The sequence below is a fragment of the Paracoccidioides lutzii genome (assembly GCF_000150705.2).
Source record: "Paracoccidioides lutzii Pb01 unplaced genomic scaffold supercont2.10, whole genome shotgun sequence".
NCBI lineage: Eukaryota > Fungi > Ascomycota > Eurotiomycetes > Onygenales > Ajellomycetaceae > Paracoccidioides > Paracoccidioides lutzii.
In genome coordinates, this window is record NW_015440956.1 from 767,885 (window position 1) to 784,244 (window position 16,360).

The window sequence follows — 16,360 nt, forward strand, 5'->3', positions numbered from 1 at the left end:
TAAAAAATCGCAATGGAGGCCTGAGGTCATTGGCAACAACTGCAGCAAGCCCAGTCGAATGCCAATTCCTCCTCGTCGAATAGTGGTGGCACGAGCAATTAGCGCAGAAGAGTCAGCGCGGAGTTAAATCTGAGTGTTATATATTATATTTGTCCAGTTGAGATTTTATTTGGTTGATTGATTTAAATATCGATAACTGCAAAAAGATCACAGCAGAGGTCTTGGCTCTGTGCACGGACCATGTCCTGTTCTTTCTTTGGCCGAGCGAAAAAGAAACATCAATCATTACAGACAACATACAGAACATCCAATCCTACCAGACATATACGCCTATAGGTACGCTATAGGTACCCGGAGGTATATATCTAGGTAGGTAAATACGCACTCGCTATTCTCATTTGTAGAAAAGGCCGCTTCAGTGCCCGCTATGCGGCCATTGGGCTCCTGGGGCGCAGTCAGCCGCGGATTTAAGACCCACGAGCTTGGCCGCCGCTCTCTATACACGGTCTTCTCCCCGCCAAAGGAGAAGATCCCGTTCCCGAAGAACCTGCCGCAGCAGTTTCTGTGCCAGATACCAAGTCTCCATAGGCCTGACAAACGTATGCTTGCCCAATATTAGAGATTTTTTTTTTTTAAGCTCTTCCCCCTGGATCTGTGGCTGTGATTTTTGCAAAATTCGCGGTTGCTAAAAACCTCTCATGCTAACATGCCACTTACTATATTGTAGAGGTCGGGAGGAAAATAATAGTGCCTCCTCCCCCGGAAAGCAAATGCAGGGCGTTCAAAGACCCCGTCTCTGCCTTCACAAAGGACCAGCTCGCCATATACGACCCTACCGGCGAAAGAAAGGCGCTCTTCGATCGACGGAACCCCCACGGTGTCAAAGTCGGAGATATCCTCCGAGTTACCTTCAAATCCGGGGACCCATTCGCCGGCGTGTGCCTGAACATTAGGTCCAGAGGGTTGGACACTTCGTTTTTGCTGCGAAATAAATTGACGAGGATCGGATGTGAGATGTGGATTAAGGTTTTTAGTCCGAACGTGCAGTCTGTGGAGATTGTACAGCGGACAGAGAAGCGGAAGAGACGCGCCAGATTGAATTACATGAGGTATTTCCCCGTTTCCCTTTTTCCCTTTTCTTTGTCTCCTTTTGATTTGTGGTCCTTTTTCGGGTGGGGAGTTTGCAGTCAGATGCTAACTAACAACGTTTAGACATCCTAAACATGATATGGGTAGCGTTGAGGGTATTGTTCGTCAATACCTTAGAAGCCGATTACAACAGCGGGAAACTACTCGATAAGATGCTGGCTTTTGGAGGTTGGGTGACGGGTGTTGTGCGAGCTCTTGTATTATATCCTGTGCTGTCTTGCTAGGGCACTCCTCCTGCAGAATCGGTGCCAAATCTATGTTGTTTCCTTTTCATCCCTTACCACAGCTGGCTAGATCTTCGCCATTTGTTCGAATTGACCCCATGTTTCATTCTCTTTTATGGTTGTTTGACTGGATTTAAAGATTTTTTGAGGGATGTTCCTCAACATCCCAGTTTATGCCTTTAATCTAAGGTCAATGCCTTACCACTCCCAACCACTTAAGACTGGGCGCGACGACCCTCATACTCAAATCCGGTTAATTGCGGTTAACTATGAATATCATCCCCTACTACAGACAGGAAAGATCTAACGCGAAACAATCTACCCTCCAAACTCTAGTAGATGCTAAATTCTTTTATTTTATTGTATTTATTTATTTATTTATTTACTTTGACACGTTATGAGTTGGTAGGCCCAGCCAAAGTGGTGCGAACCCCCCCTCCAATATATGCGAGCTGGAAGCTCGTTTCTAGAGCTGTGGTGGGGGGAGGAAATATTAGGCGCTGGCATATGAAATTTGACCGGCACAATGATAAAAGAACAGATTAGAGAAAGATAGGTTTGGTATTCTGATTACGCTGGGTTGTCATACAAAAGCAACAGGGACATGTACATTACATGAAGATTACTTGCTTTAAATAACTAATTTTATTAAGTGACAAGTTCTGGATCGGGGTATTTGAGAGGGTACGAGGGGAGATATAGAGAATGGAGAATGGGAAAAAACAAGGAAAATATCCATAAACATATCAGGCTGTTGGGAGGTATACCATCACCTCGAGTCCTCCGTGGAATGGGATAGTCATTGACTTGAATCCATTCTTCGGATCATGCGAGTAGTCAAGAAAGTCCTTATAGGCAGGCCGAAAACCGGTCGTATTATCTGCTATGATGAGTGCTCCATGTCGAAGTTTCGGCTGGACAATCTTCAAGACGGGCAGCGCAAGGGGTGCCCAAACTAAATCGTTGATGAAGTACGTAAATAAGTACGTAAATATGGGCAAGGTCACAATCAGAGGAGGAGAGACATACTATCAAGAAGCAGGAGATCGATTTTATCCACCTTATCTACCTCCATGGTGAGGGTCTCTTTCAAATCCCCTTCCAAAAGTGTTATCCACGGCTCAACCTCATCCCCGGCTTCCTTCCAGTGTTCCCGTGCCCTCTTCGCCTTCTCTGGCTCCTTTTCCGTGGCAATTACCTTACCACCCTGTCCAGGTGTAATGGGAGAAGCAGATTGTGAAGCCGCATTCTGTCCCGCGGCCAAAGCCAAGTAAATAGTTGAAACGCCGAAGCTAGTCCCGGCTTCGACTATAGTTGTTGCACCCGTGGATCGTGCTATGAGATACAGAAACTCGCTTTTGACAACCTCAAGGGCGACGAATTTATCTCTTGTAAAATCGTCATCCTGGGTCATCCATGATGTTTTGAGGAGCAAAGCCCGGAGCTTTCTAGTCAACCTCCAGAAGCGGAATGAATAACTTCGTTCTTGACTTAGGGAGGCGGCGTGGAGTCTTTTCAGAAGATCAAGGACCTTTTGGCTAGCAACAAGTGGACTTGGTGACATGTTTCGTAGTTTTCCAAGGTGAAAACAGACTTTAACCCAGATTTCGAGTCGCGGACCGAGTTTCTACTGGAGAGGTTTAGTGGTGGTAACAACATGCAGTTTGCAAGCAAAGCTCGTTAACTAAACTCTGACCCCACCAACGTCCACCGGGTTGCTAAGCGTTGCTGAGCTGTGAAGTTAACAATTGCATTTCAAACAGTGACAAAAGATGAAGTCCTCCAACCGTCTGAAAGGCATAGATGCGCGAATGCTCTCAGGATGAGCCTGTACTGTAACTACATAAAACTCAAGGCTCCCCAAATGTTTGGAGCCGGCTTTATGGGGCCGCAGAACAATGATTAGTTAACTTTCTGCGGGTGAGCTTGAAAGCATCGATGATTCCAGCCGATTAGAACTTTGCAGAATAGCCCTTTGTTGATCCAACGGAATCTTTAACAGAATTCCCCACCGAGCGGAACCACCAAAATCGCTGAAGCCCAACTAACTAGATTGGTCCCTGAAATATCTACACTCAACAACGTCTAATTAAAATAAATTAAGTTATACTAGGATTAGGGACATCTTATTCTTGTATGTTCAAGAGAGCCACGGTTGCTGCGCTGTCGTGGAGCCCCTTTGACATGGTAAAGGTTCAGAGAATGCACTTGAGACATTGCATAGGCCAAGATGCCTTTGAAGGGGGCAGGAAACCAGCGTCTTCGTTCTGCGAATATTCAGATAAATCGCAACAGTGCAAATCAAGGTACGCATGAATATTATAGGATCCTGGACGTTTTGAGGCTAATAAGAGCAGGTCTACAGATGTCAAAACTCTGGTAGCACAACCACCCCATCAATAAATTCAAGGTTCTCATCTTGCTGGAAAGATTGGAAAAGCTCACTGGTCTCCTGGGGCGTGTCATCAGCAAGGACGGCTGGGTCTATGGGAATGGTTTCTCTGAAGGACTGGGAGCCTGAGGAATTCCTCTAGGCTGCCATCTGAGCTGGTTGCACTGGGTGAGAATGGAAGATTTAACTCAGGTAGAAAGTAGTAAATCCACCATATTGTGTACATTTTCAATTTGAGGAGGTTGACCTCTCTCATCCATGAATATTATCCATTGAACTCGAGATTCTTCTTTCACAGAGGTCCGTTTTTGACAGTTTGGATGAAAATTCGTGTGAGAAGCTCAACCGGCTAGTCTATTAGACTAGAGTGAAATAAGGATTTAGCAGCAGCATATTTGAATGAGATTTTCCCAGTTTTATAGCCATTGGTAGTTAATAAGTGCCCTCCTTCTTGATTAGAAGCTTGATCTTTTGATTTGAGGGGCATATTGAATGATTTGATGAATGTGAGTGATTTGAGGTGGAAACCTATCTCGGTGATCTTATCCGCTCAGTGACCGATTATGTTAATTATTTATTTATAGTTCAGTCATTAAAGCTAATATCAAATTTTCAGCCAGCTAACAGCTTATCAATTAGCTTTTATGACTAACTAGTTAATTATGTGGGATGGTTGAACCTTCTATTCGGAGGAGCTAGCTAGGTTATTGCTATATTACATACAGCGATCACGTGTGGGTGGGGTGGTCGTAAGGGCAACGCCACCCAGGCGGGCGCCGCTACACCCCCCCTCGCATCGCCATGCATCGCCATGCGGGATCTTGAATGCCATATGCAAAAAAGGAAAAACTAGCTATGCCATCCTCAAATTCATCCAAATCATGCTACATACATTAAGTTTTGACATTCCTGCCTTTTCCACCTGTAAAACCAAGTAAATCAAGGAATTGTTAAAATGCCATTGTGCTTAGAGGTTTAGTCAATCCATCTGCTGCCATTTCTTGAGTTGGGATGTATTCAATCAAGATAATGCCATTGTTCAATTGACTATGGGTGTAATGGAATCACATGTCAATATGCTTGCTCCTAGCAGTGATCACAGCTACAGTGGCTAGATCAATTGTGCCTTTATTATCTGTCTTGATTGACAGGAGGTCATCTGCTATAAAGCTCAGATTTATCATCATGCTTCTTAATCACATTGCTTCATATACAGCCTCACTCAATACCATGTATTTAGTCTCATTGGAACTCAAAGAGATGCATGACTGCTTGCTTGATCATCATGAAATCAGTGTACCAGCAAGCATAAAAATGTAGCTGGATGTAGACTTTCAATCATCATTCAATGAGTTGGCCCAGTTAGAATTCATATATCTAACCAGCATATATGCCATGTTTGGGAACCCATTCTCAGGTCCTTCATCATCATCATCCTTTATGTAAAATATGCTAATTTCACATGTGCCTTTTAAATATTGAATGACATGTAATAGAGTCTTTCATGCCTTAGAGGTAGGAACAGCATTCTTCTGTGCTAATAGGGAAGCTGCATGAGCAACATCTGGCTGCAGTTTAACTGTCAAAAACTGCAAGCAGCCAATGCTGTATTGGAATTGCTGTTTTGTAAAACTGGCCTCTTTTTCAGGAACAGGGGAGTCATCCAAACATAGACTCTCATCCATGGGTGTTCAGACAATAGTTACATTATTCAGGTGGAAATCTTCTATTAATCAATCAATATAATGTCAGAGGGTCAATTTGATACCATCATTTGTACATTTTACTTCCATGTCTAGATATTTTGTGAGTTCATTTAGATCTTTGATCTCAAGCTTCTGGTGCAGAATATCAACTAGTCAATCAGCATCCTTCAGAGCGTCCACAAAAATATGAAGATTGTCAACATATATGATCATATATAGGTGTTTTTGGATTGAATGCTGTCAAAGAGTGAGATTATAAAAACTTGAGATAAAGCTGTTCTCTCATAGCAGAGCTGTCAAGTAATCATATCATATTTTGACAGCTGAATTCAACTCATATAGAGATTCTTCAACTGCACAAACAAGTATGCATAAAGCTCCTTCTTCAAAGTCAGTAGGTTGTCTTATATAGACTGTTTTTTCAAGTCTTTCATGTAAGTATATCATCACTTTATCTACCTGCTGTAGGGTCCAACTGTGTTTTGCAGTGATCATAAACATCATGCAATTCATGATATCTGTAACTACAGGGGCATATGTTTCTTGATGTGTTCTCTTTTTGAGTCAATTATCATAAATTACTCATTTGAACTTCTGCAATATGTCATCTTCATCAGTATTAGGGTCATTGGGGCAGTTTTTTTCAACAAAAACTCAGTGACCAGGTGCCACTGACTCACCATGAGAGATATCAGAATGTGAAATTAATATTCAAGTCTTCTGATATTTAAAATTGTCAATTTCATATTGCATAGATTTCCTTCAATATGGCCTCATCTGTGAAAGATTAATTGCATTCTTGAAGCTTTTCAGCAAGCCATCTGTAATTGAGGAAGGTGTGTATATTATGAAGGCTTTTGCAGGCCTCATCCATGGAATGTATGGTTCTGAAAAATCAGAAATGTCAGAATCATCCTCCACCAAATAGATGATAGGGGTCAGAGTGTTTTCAACTTTGATTGTTATGATAGTGGTGAAATCCTTTTGTATTTCCTGCACTTTTGTAGAGAAAATCACATTAGACATATCAAAAATCTTATCAGAGGTAGAACTCCACACACAATAGATTGACTGGCTGTGGAATTTAATAAGTTTGTATAATTTAGTCTGAGCAGACAGCTTATCCACTGACTTCTGCAATCTATGAAGATGGACAAAAACATCAGATTCAAGCTTGTGGAAGTGGGTGATCTGTGGTGGCATGTTCATCAATGCTGAAAAAGGAATTATATGAGGACTATGGATGGGCTCCTTGCTGTCATCATTTATGATTGCAGGCCAATACTTCTCATTATATAGAATTGTAAATGTGGATATATTATTCATGATTAAAATAACTATTTCTAGAACATCTGCTCAGAACTTCTTTAGAATTTCCTTTTCTATAATGATTGCTCTGGCTCGCGTCATAATGGTGCAGATGCCATGTTCAGATATACCATCTTGATGAGATGATTAAGAGGTAGTTGATTCTCACACTGTGCTGTCAGCAATCATTAATGTTGTCATCTTTTGTGATTGAAAAACCTCATCTACATCTGTCCTGATGTAGGCAGGGGCTGAAAAACTGAGGTTCTTAATGAACTTAACTTAATGAGAATAATAATCAAATGCTTGGTCTTTGCTACATAGGAAATAAATCTATCTGAATCATGTCACATCATCTATGATTAACATGAAATATTTTGTGCCTTGGTAAAATTCTATAGAATGATTGTCTGTATTACTCAACATGCAGCCATCACTCACCAGATCAATATGAATTTGTTTCATTGATCTTACAGCCCATGGCATGGGGGTGATTGAGTATTTACACATCATACCTGCTTTGACACAGATGTTGCAGAAGAAATTAGTCTTAAGACTCTTGATGCAGATATCAGATAGTGAATTTCTTGTCAAAGCTACAATAACTTCTATGTGTATATGCCTCAGGTCAACATGCCACTTAGCAAGTGTTTTCACGGCTGTAGGTGATTCTTGAGGTTGAGGTTGAGCATTGACAGGATTGTTGTCACTAGTGATGACCAAGGCCTTAGCATAATCATTATCATATATATGTGATTTTGCTGTGAAATAGATTGCTTTTGACTCATGATGAGCATCAACTTCTGACATCCTTTCAACTATTTTATAAATTGAACTCTGAGCTGTATGAATCATAGTGAAAATAACATTATTGAGAGTCTTGATGATGAAGTAGGACAGAGTATTCAAATTTGAAAGTTCATATTGAAAACTCTGATCCTTCAACTTAGCAAAAGACACTAAGTTGATAGTAAGATTTAGAACATAATGAACATCATGTATAGATATATTCTCTCTGTCAGATTCTAGAATAAGATTTTTAATCTCTTTTACATGATTATATTCACTATCTGCTATATAAATCTTGACATCACTGTCATAGGTTTTTCATTGAATAATAGACTACTTTTTCTCATCATATGAAAACTTGCACATGTGTTGAGAAATTAAGACTTGAAGAGAATGTCAGTAATTGCTGACAGAGCAATCACAGCATTAACAGCAGCAGATTGTGTTATTAAAAGATCAGAAGATTTGTTCTTTTTATTATTCTTATTCTTCTTTTTGCTCTTCTGTTTATTGTGACTGCTGATGTTGCTATTCTCTGTGAACTTGACAATCTTATTCTTATTTGCCTCTCTTCACTCTTCAGTGATAAATTCAAAATATAATCATTAACAATAGTCCTTAACATGCTGATTTGAGTGGCAGATCTCACATTTAAAACTATTCAAATTTGTGATGTCAGATGAGTTGGAGTTTGACATTGAGAAGATAGTCATGTTGACTCATAGAGATTTGAAGCATTCATTGAACTTGCTTGTACAATTTGTTAACTGCTTCATGAGATTGTCAATGTCAATATTTTCAATAGAGTTCTGACCAGTCATGTAGAAATCATTCAAATATGTCTTGACAAAAGACTTTTGATGTTCTTTCAAATCAATAAGAAAAAGATCATGATAGAAGTTCTCTAAGTCATTTATTAGTTTCTTATGATATGCAACTAAATAGCAAAATCTTCTTTGAAATGCTAAGTAATCATTGTTGATATGTAGAGTAGTCAGCTCCTTCATGACATTGAGATGTTCTTCCATCAAAGACATCACATATTCAACATCAATCTTTTTTCATAACATGACAGTGTTGTCAGTTTCCAAGACTTCAATGATTGTACATACAGACTTCAACAAGAATTGCAACATACATTGATAGAGTGCTTTGATTCAAATATTTCATTTTTCAGCATTCAACATGTTTTAGCTAATATCATCTAGATAGACATGTTGATTCTTGATTAGAATGTCAGTTTCATCAATGACTTCAGTATTCACAAGAATTCTCATACATCAGATTTAGTAATTAATATCATTAAATATAGTTACTACCTTAGTATCCATAGCTCTTTGGACATTCTTTTGATATTTACAGATCTGAGATTTGAAATCATCTGCAGGTGTATCATTGTTGATATTTGAAGTGTTCTGATGTGTCATTTGTTGATAAAAGATCAACAAATCTGCTACACTCATTGTAATCATGCCACTTGCATTAGGAGTAGGCATTTGAGGCTGGGGGCTTGGGGTTCCTTTACTAGCTGCTGTGAATTCATGTATAGACTCAGGAGCAGACATTTCATCAGACTCATGACTTGATGAATTCATGATGTGGTTTGAACTTGGTTCCTGCTCCAGGCCTTCTAATTCTTCATTCTCATCTAGTGATGGGAACACTCCAACAGCTCTAGAATGTGATTGTAAAGATTGCTTTCTCTCTGTTAAAGGAATAGGTAGTTCAGTCATTAGATCAGAGGGTGAACTCATCCAGACATGTACACAGCCATTCTTAACGCGATTTTTTTTTAAAAAAAAACCAGCTATCTGGGCTATAACCTGTGGGATGGTTGAACCTTCTATTCGGAGGAGCTAGCTAGGTTATTGCTATATTACATACAAGCGATCACGTGTGGGCGGGGCGGTCGTTAGGGCAACGCCACCGCCACCCAGGCGGGCGCCGCTACAAATTATGTTGGAGGATTCCCCGGCTACCCGAGGTCACGTGCACCTATATATTTATTAGTTGTAGCTAGCTCGCTTAGAGTCCCACAATGAAACAAGGTAGTAATCGGTCCTCTAAGAGGTTATGAGACCCTTGAATTAGAGGTCTCCAGCTGCGAACAAGCTGCGAACGAGCTGCAAATGAGCTGTGAACAAGCTGCGAACAAGCTGCAATCGAACTGTGAACAAAACTTATAACCCCAGAATTGGACGACATCAATGGTCAATCTACGTTCGGGTGGAACGCCAGGTTTGACAGAAGAATACGTGCCAAAAAGGAGACAAAACCGAGGATCTGAGGATAGGACCCCGGAGAATAGGACTCCAGAGCCCGCAGGTTCACTGCCTACACCTATTACAGTCTGTAGGAGTGCCCCTGGAGTGTTTGAGATAGACAAGACGATTCTGGAGGAATCAAACGAGTCTAACAACGCATACGAAGACCTGGTTGACGAAATGTCAGAGAATACAGTTGACCCTAGTGGCCAGGTGTCAGGAGTTAGTGAAGAAACCCTGATGAGATTAGAGATTGCAGAACTTCAGCGAGAAGTTGAAATGATAAGAGCTAGCAGGGAGGCACTCACTACCAATGCTAGTGGCAATGAAATGAGTGAAGATCTTGTGAACTATCTACAGAGAAGAGGCAGGACTACTGCCATAATGAAAATCTTGGCTGAATTTAGGGACCAAGTGAAGCACATCAAGAAATCTGTCATTCTGACTGGTTCCGCGAACTATCCAATGTGGAGGGAAGAGATCCTACTGGCTGCTAAGCAATCTGAAACCGATGATATCCTCAACCAGAAGCAATCTGCCCCTGAGGATGGTGCCAGTATGGATATGCAACGTTTTTGGACTGAAAGGAATGTATGGCTCTATAACCATATGTGGTCTGCAATCTCACCTGCAGCGAGATCTCATTTTACAATACCATCAGATCATCAGTTGTCGGCATATATTCTATGGACAATCATAGAAGAGAACTTCTCAGAGAGGCCTGCAGTCCGCCGCACCCGTCTAAGAAATTATTCAGTCTTTTAAATATAAAGTATAAATAAATTTAGACCCTAGTTGCATTCACTAACTTAATAACAATTACTTAATTTTAATCCTTAGACCATAAAAAGGTTTATTTATTCATAGTATTTAGCTAGTAATTATGTTAATATTTATACAAAGCATTTAATAAATTTAGTCCATTAAAGTTGTATTTAACTTTTTTGTTGAGTTTTATACATTGTTATTATTCTTTAAACTTTGAAAACTAATTGTGTATAACTTATATTTAGCCTGGTTATAAATAGCGTCTGAAATAGCGACTAGTCTTGAAATTCAGTCCTTGTTAATCTGTAAAGAAGACCTTGTAAAATTTCATAGCGAGAGAAGATGATTCATATTCTCAACAAATGCTGGCCGGAAAGATATCTCTCATTAAGCAAAATGTAGAACTCCTTGAACTAGTTTATTCTCTTTTACTTGAGTCAGTTTATGCGAATTTTCATGTAAAATTCATCCTTTGAGTCAATAGAATAGTGTAGTACGGACTCCGTATAAGAAACATTATTGAAGCTTGGCAAATTGAAATTTTTTTTCTTTTTTTTTTTTTTTTTTTTTTTTTTTTTGAATAGCAAATATCATGTGTTCTATTTCCTCTTCTCTAAAATATGCTGAATTTTTAGAGTTGGAGGCATTCTCACGCGTTGAAGTGGTTTCGATTGTGGTGGTGTGATCCGCTTCTATGTGGAATTACGTTATTGATGTCGTTATTGATAACGTAATATAGAGGTGGTAAGGCTGAAAATGGAAAGAAATTCCGTGGATGCATCAGATAACGAGGCTTGGCAATCAGATAAACTTGCGAGAAACTACTGTGGAGCCGCACGTAATTGAACGCACGATAATCTAATCTGATCTTCCGAACCCCTCCGCCTCCCAGTTCTTGACTTCTTTTCTATACGTTGCCTTTTCAATCTCAATCTCAATTTATAGCGAGATGACACATTCCTAGTTTCAGCGCATTCCTATTGCTATCGCAGTGCATATGTCTATCAACTAATCGCTGTTCCTCTCATTGATTCAAGAACACTTTCTTGGGCCTCCTTTTCTGTCGATTCGGTTTTCGAAATTGAACATGTAAACCGGGGCTACCAAGATAGGTCTATACTCAGCGATCAGCTATCTCTCATAGAGCTATCCTACTGTATGCAGAAATCACCCTAAGAACACTCTCAATAGCAATGTCAACGAAATCCACTTTGTCGACGTGTTCGAGTCCGGCAAGTCTTCCCGCCCCTCTGGCTCCCGCAGTACCATCTGTTAAGCTGCTCGCCGCTGCGGCTACCCCAAGCCCAGTTCCTCCCAGACCCGCATCTATCACCACAAAAGAATGGGTCATCCCTCCCCTCCCAAAGCCTGGTCGCAAGCCTGCTACTGACACCCCTCCAACAAAACGAAAGGCTCAAAATCGTGCTGCTCAGAGAGCCTTTCGTGAAAGAAGGGCTGCAAGAGTAGGCGAACTTGAAGAGCAAATCAAGCAAATAGAAGAAGAAAGTGACAAACGGGAGGCTGCTTTGAAACAACACATCGAAACTATTTCTGGTCAGCTCGAACAATGCAAGTTTGAGATAGTGTGGTGGAAAAAACGATGCCAGACGTTGGAGAATACGGTAGAACAGGAGAAACAAGCCAACGAAGAATTAATGAAAAGAGTTCAGGCAGCGGAGCAAGCCCACATCACCCTGGACAGTGGAGTCCCGTGTGAAAACTGTTCCTCCACACGATGCCAGTGTATTGAGGAAGCTTTTGGATTCTCGACCAGTCCCGCAGCCCAGAATGATGAGTTGCCGAAAAGACCACGCTCTCCCCATCAGGCCGATGCCTCGAAGCGCCAAAGATCGGACATCAGAGTCAAGATGGAATCAGATGAGTTAGAAACAGATTTCACTTCCCTGTTTTCGACAAACCGTGAACGCAAAGTTCGAATCGAAACGTCCGCTTCCCCTTCCAGAATGATCGACCCCTGTGGCTTCTGTCAGGATGGTACTCCATGCATGTGTGCAGAAATGGCAGCTGAAGCAGAAAACAATCCACAAATCAATACATCATCCGATACGAACAACAGACTAGCCATCCAAAGCCTATCCCAGTTCACACCGCCCCCGTCAGATGGAGATGTACGATCCGAACCCCTTCCTTCAGGAAGCAATAACATCATATCCAACAACAGCATAAATGCCAATCCATGTATCAACGGTCCAGGAACCTGCGCGCAATGCCAGGCTGATCCCAAAAGCACACTTTTCTGCAAGAGTCTAGCCGCCTCACGCGCCAACATCGCTACTGCCACCGGCTCAGGCTCAAGCGCAGGTTGCTGTGGTGGTCGCGGCTCAGAAGGCGGATGCTGCCAGTCCCGCCCTTTAACCCGAAACGCAGGTCGAAACCGAAACGAAAGTCAGAGAAATGACGACATCACTTGCTCACCGTCAACCCAACAGCAGCAACAGCCCATAACCCTCTCCTGCGCGGATACCTACACCGCCCTCTCCCGCCATCCAAACTTCTCCCGTGCCACTGATGACTTGAATAACTGGCTGCCACATCTACACACCTTACCTAATCCTCAGGGATTTTCGCTTCAGAACTATAACGGTCGTCCGGCGATGGAAGTCGAGGCGGCTAGCGTTATGGGCGTATTGAAGTATTTCGATAGGCGGTTTGCTGACTAGGTCTAGGAGTGAGGGGCTTGGGGGCGTGGAATCGCTATTCGCGTACAGTGGGTGGATAGACGGGCTCTGGGCTCCCCAAGTTTTACATTCTCTCTGTTGATATTGCTTTGGAGACGCTTATGGTGTATGGATATTGATCGTATTCATCATACAGCATACACAACTCCACGTCAGGTAACTGCTACCTATTTTACGTTTATTTTTTATCATTCCAGAATGTCTCATATTATGCCCTTATTAATCATCCTGCCCGGAGCCAGAATGTATTATACAAACTAAAAGTCCTAAGCCTGGGACGCAATGAGGTCTCTTGAAGATGGTGTCGTTATCGTTTATTTGCCTCTTTTTCCCATTCTGCACTTCGAACTTCTTCACTCTTTCCACGGCAGACACGTTTCTCCCTTCTTCTCCCTCCATTCTAAATCTATACCTATTCTTGCCATTTCGCCATTTCAGCCTATGCTTGTAATCCGTTCAGTCTAATTGTAAATAATTTTTGATGTTTAGAATTGATGCAATCATTTAATTTACTTCCTTCTCCTGGTCCAAAATATCTGCGTTACAGGGTTTAATTCCCTTATTAGGGTTCGCCGTAGAAGCACCCTCGCCCTTTCAATTGCGAGTTACGGTGTTTGTACAGAAGTGGAGAACATCAATGAGAAGCACCTAGGTACTGGTAGATATATAAAGAAAAGGGGGGAAGAACTAGGGGATGGAGGAGAAATATTTATTTTTTAAGTATCAGCTAATTTCGTTTGTTTCTGCAAGAAGGTCCCAATATCGAAAAAAGTCTAAGGTCGAGGTTGTTTTGGGAGCTGGTGGGAGGAATGAAAAGGGGGGCAAAAGAACATTCAAAGACGGAATAGAATGGTAAATCTTGCGCGCCAGCGTACAAACTCCTATTATACTGTATTAAAGACCACGTCCAGTACTGTGGGGATGAGAGGGGAAAGCATAACCCGATGATTGAGAAGTAGTTTCCATGGAAATAGGCCATAACCTTGAGGGACCAGGAGAGACATAGCCTCTCTCCAATCTAGCTGCATTCAAGATATCAGAGACGTGCACCCGTCCGTAAAACCAAATAAGGGTACTTATTAAAACGAGCATTAAAATGCGCCTCTAGTAGCCGCGCTGCCCGTCCTCCCACTCGCAGGTTCCAACGCCATCCTAACTCCTCCAGAACTCTCTACCATTTCATCATCTCCAGCATCCAATGCCATGCCCAAAAATCCAGAACCCCACACCCCAACAAGCGCCCACATTCCCAGCCGCCAACCACGATACAGCCCCTGCATGCCCTGTCCCCGCCTGCGTTTCTGGGCCCGACGACTTGCCGCGGTCTCCTGCGCTGACGATGCCCGAGCAGAGGACGATGAATGTCCCTTGTGCTGTGCGATGACCTGCTCAACCTCGAGGGCGTGCGGGTTTGTGCCTTCTTCGTAGACGATTGTCCACATTGTGCCGACTATGCCGCGGTAGGATTGTGGGGTTGGGACAATTGTTTCGATGACTGGGGGTTGTGAGGATGATTTTAGGGTTCCGGGGAAAGGGGATGTTGCTGAGGTTGAGGATGAGCTTTGGGCTGTGCTGGGCAGGAGGCCGGACTGGAGGCCGGACTGCTGATGCAGAGCAGGGGATGTGAATGTTGCGATTTGGGCACGGCGGAGGACAGTTTCCAGAGGGAAGCGGACGGCCAGTTCCAGGCCTGATGCGAGGAAGTTGAAAGCGTTCCATGAGGAGGGGTTGAGAACCGGATCGAGGGAGAGGTAGGATTTGAGGAAGAGTGGAGTGGCGCTTGTTATGAAATTTGGGAGTGTTGATGATAGAATTGTGATTGGAAGGAGGTGTGGTGGAATTAGGAAGTTGGGGGTTGGGAGGAGGCGGATGGCGCGGAGGAGTGATCGCGGGCCTTTGGATAGCGGGGTTAGGATCAGGTATGTACGTGTGGTATCGATGGGAGAGAGGAGGATGGCGGAGAGTGATGACGAAATGCAGGTGAGCAGTAAAGAGGAGACTGGCGATGAGGAAATGAGAATATCAGGCTCAGCAAGGGAGGACAAGCCTTCGTCTGGAAAAGCTAGGATAGCAGATAGCAGACTTCGGATGAAGGTATTGAAGGTTGGAAGAAGGAGGGAATAGACGAATGATGAATTCGACGCTTTCCCACAGCGAAGTTGGACCGCTTGTACCCCAGAGCTGGCCCAATACGTCAAACAGAGAAGAAGAATCCTTGATCTTCAGTGTACTTTTACTAGCGGAAGCAAAGGTGGAAGGGATATATCCACGCCGGTCCGTAATGCGAGGCCGAGAACGGCGGTTTCGGGAGGCTCCGGTGGGAGGGGTTAGAGGGGTATCTGATGTAAAATAGCTGCTTTCATCATCTGTTGATGGTGCGGAGTCCTATATCAGATACCAAGTGTTAGTACTGGCATGGAATATATAGAGATGACATAGGGCCCGCCGTCAAAATCATAGTCGATGCTGCAACACATACATCCTCATAGTAATTGTCTCGATATCCTTGATCCCTCCTCGGCCTCTCATCTCTCCCCGCCAGCTCCGCTTGCATATCCTGCTCAACGTACACCTGCAGAATGGTCTTTGCAACCTCGAATGGCTGCGCCATCAACACGCTGGTGTACCTCCATAACGCCTTTTCAACAAGCTCTTTCACAGAGTGAGATATCGTCGGCGACGTCTCGCCCAGGTATTCCGAGTAGTCGAAGTCAGAGAAAATATCACGCGTGGAATTTCTAATACTCGCCTTGCTCACAAGGGGGCTGGATGCTGGCGGTGCTGAGGATTTTGTCAGGCCGATGGAGGGCGGAATGTAATAGGGACGAAACGGATTTGGTCCTTCAGACGACGAGCCCATTGTGGCGAAAGGGGAGATTACGCAAACACTCTCTCCAGAGTATTATATATATGAACTGGACTGGATGTTGTTTGTGGGAATATAATGAGATAATCATTCCTAAGAGTAGCTGTTCATCGTCGTCGTCGTCGGTTTTGTTGATGCTAGTGGTGGTGAATTGTGGATGGTTGTTCTGCAAGTTTTAAATGATTTTTTTAATTC

General features: G+C 42.7%; 5 protein-coding genes across 5 annotated transcripts; 3 read left to right on the plus strand and 2 right to left on the minus strand.

Moving 5' to 3' along the window:
• Positions 1-427: 427 nt before the first annotated feature.
• Positions 428-1,300, plus strand: PAAG_04253 (hypothetical protein; the record flags this gene model as incomplete). Its single annotated transcript, XM_015845223.1, has 3 exons — positions 428-599; positions 728-1,109; positions 1,213-1,300. 3 exons carry the CDS (start codon positions 428-430, stop codon positions 1,298-1,300), a joined length of 642 nt encoding a protein of 213 aa, XP_015699449.1.
• Positions 1,301-2,119: 819 nt separating this feature from the next.
• Positions 2,120-2,937, minus strand: PAAG_04254 (hypothetical protein; the record flags this gene model as incomplete). Its single annotated transcript, XM_002793936.1, has 2 exons — positions 2,120-2,328; positions 2,403-2,937. The coding sequence occupies 2 exons, from the start codon at positions 2,935-2,937 to the stop codon at positions 2,120-2,122; spliced, it is 744 nt and encodes a 247-aa protein (XP_002793982.1).
• A 6,838-nt stretch (positions 2,938-9,775) lies between these two features.
• On the plus strand, positions 9,776-10,597 carry PAAG_04256 (hypothetical protein; the record flags this gene model as incomplete). Its single annotated transcript, XM_002793938.2, has 1 exon — positions 9,776-10,597. The coding sequence occupies one exon, from the start codon at positions 9,776-9,778 to the stop codon at positions 10,595-10,597; it is 822 nt and encodes a 273-aa protein (XP_002793984.2).
• A 1,196-nt stretch (positions 10,598-11,793) lies between these two features.
• PAAG_04257 (bZIP transcription factor HapX) lies at positions 11,794-13,281 on the plus strand (the record flags this gene model as incomplete). Its single annotated transcript, XM_002793939.2, has 1 exon — positions 11,794-13,281. One exon carries the CDS (start codon positions 11,794-11,796, stop codon positions 13,279-13,281), a length of 1,488 nt encoding a protein of 495 aa, XP_002793985.1.
• Positions 13,282-14,390: 1,109 nt separating this feature from the next.
• On the minus strand, positions 14,391-16,159 carry PAAG_11826 (hypothetical protein; the record flags this gene model as incomplete). The annotated part of the gene is made up of 3 exons (XM_015847405.1): positions 14,391-15,361; positions 15,426-15,684; positions 15,779-16,159. 3 exons carry the CDS (start codon positions 16,157-16,159, stop codon positions 14,391-14,393), a joined length of 1,611 nt encoding a protein of 536 aa, XP_015702997.1.
• Between the last annotated feature and the right edge of the window lie 201 nt (positions 16,160-16,360).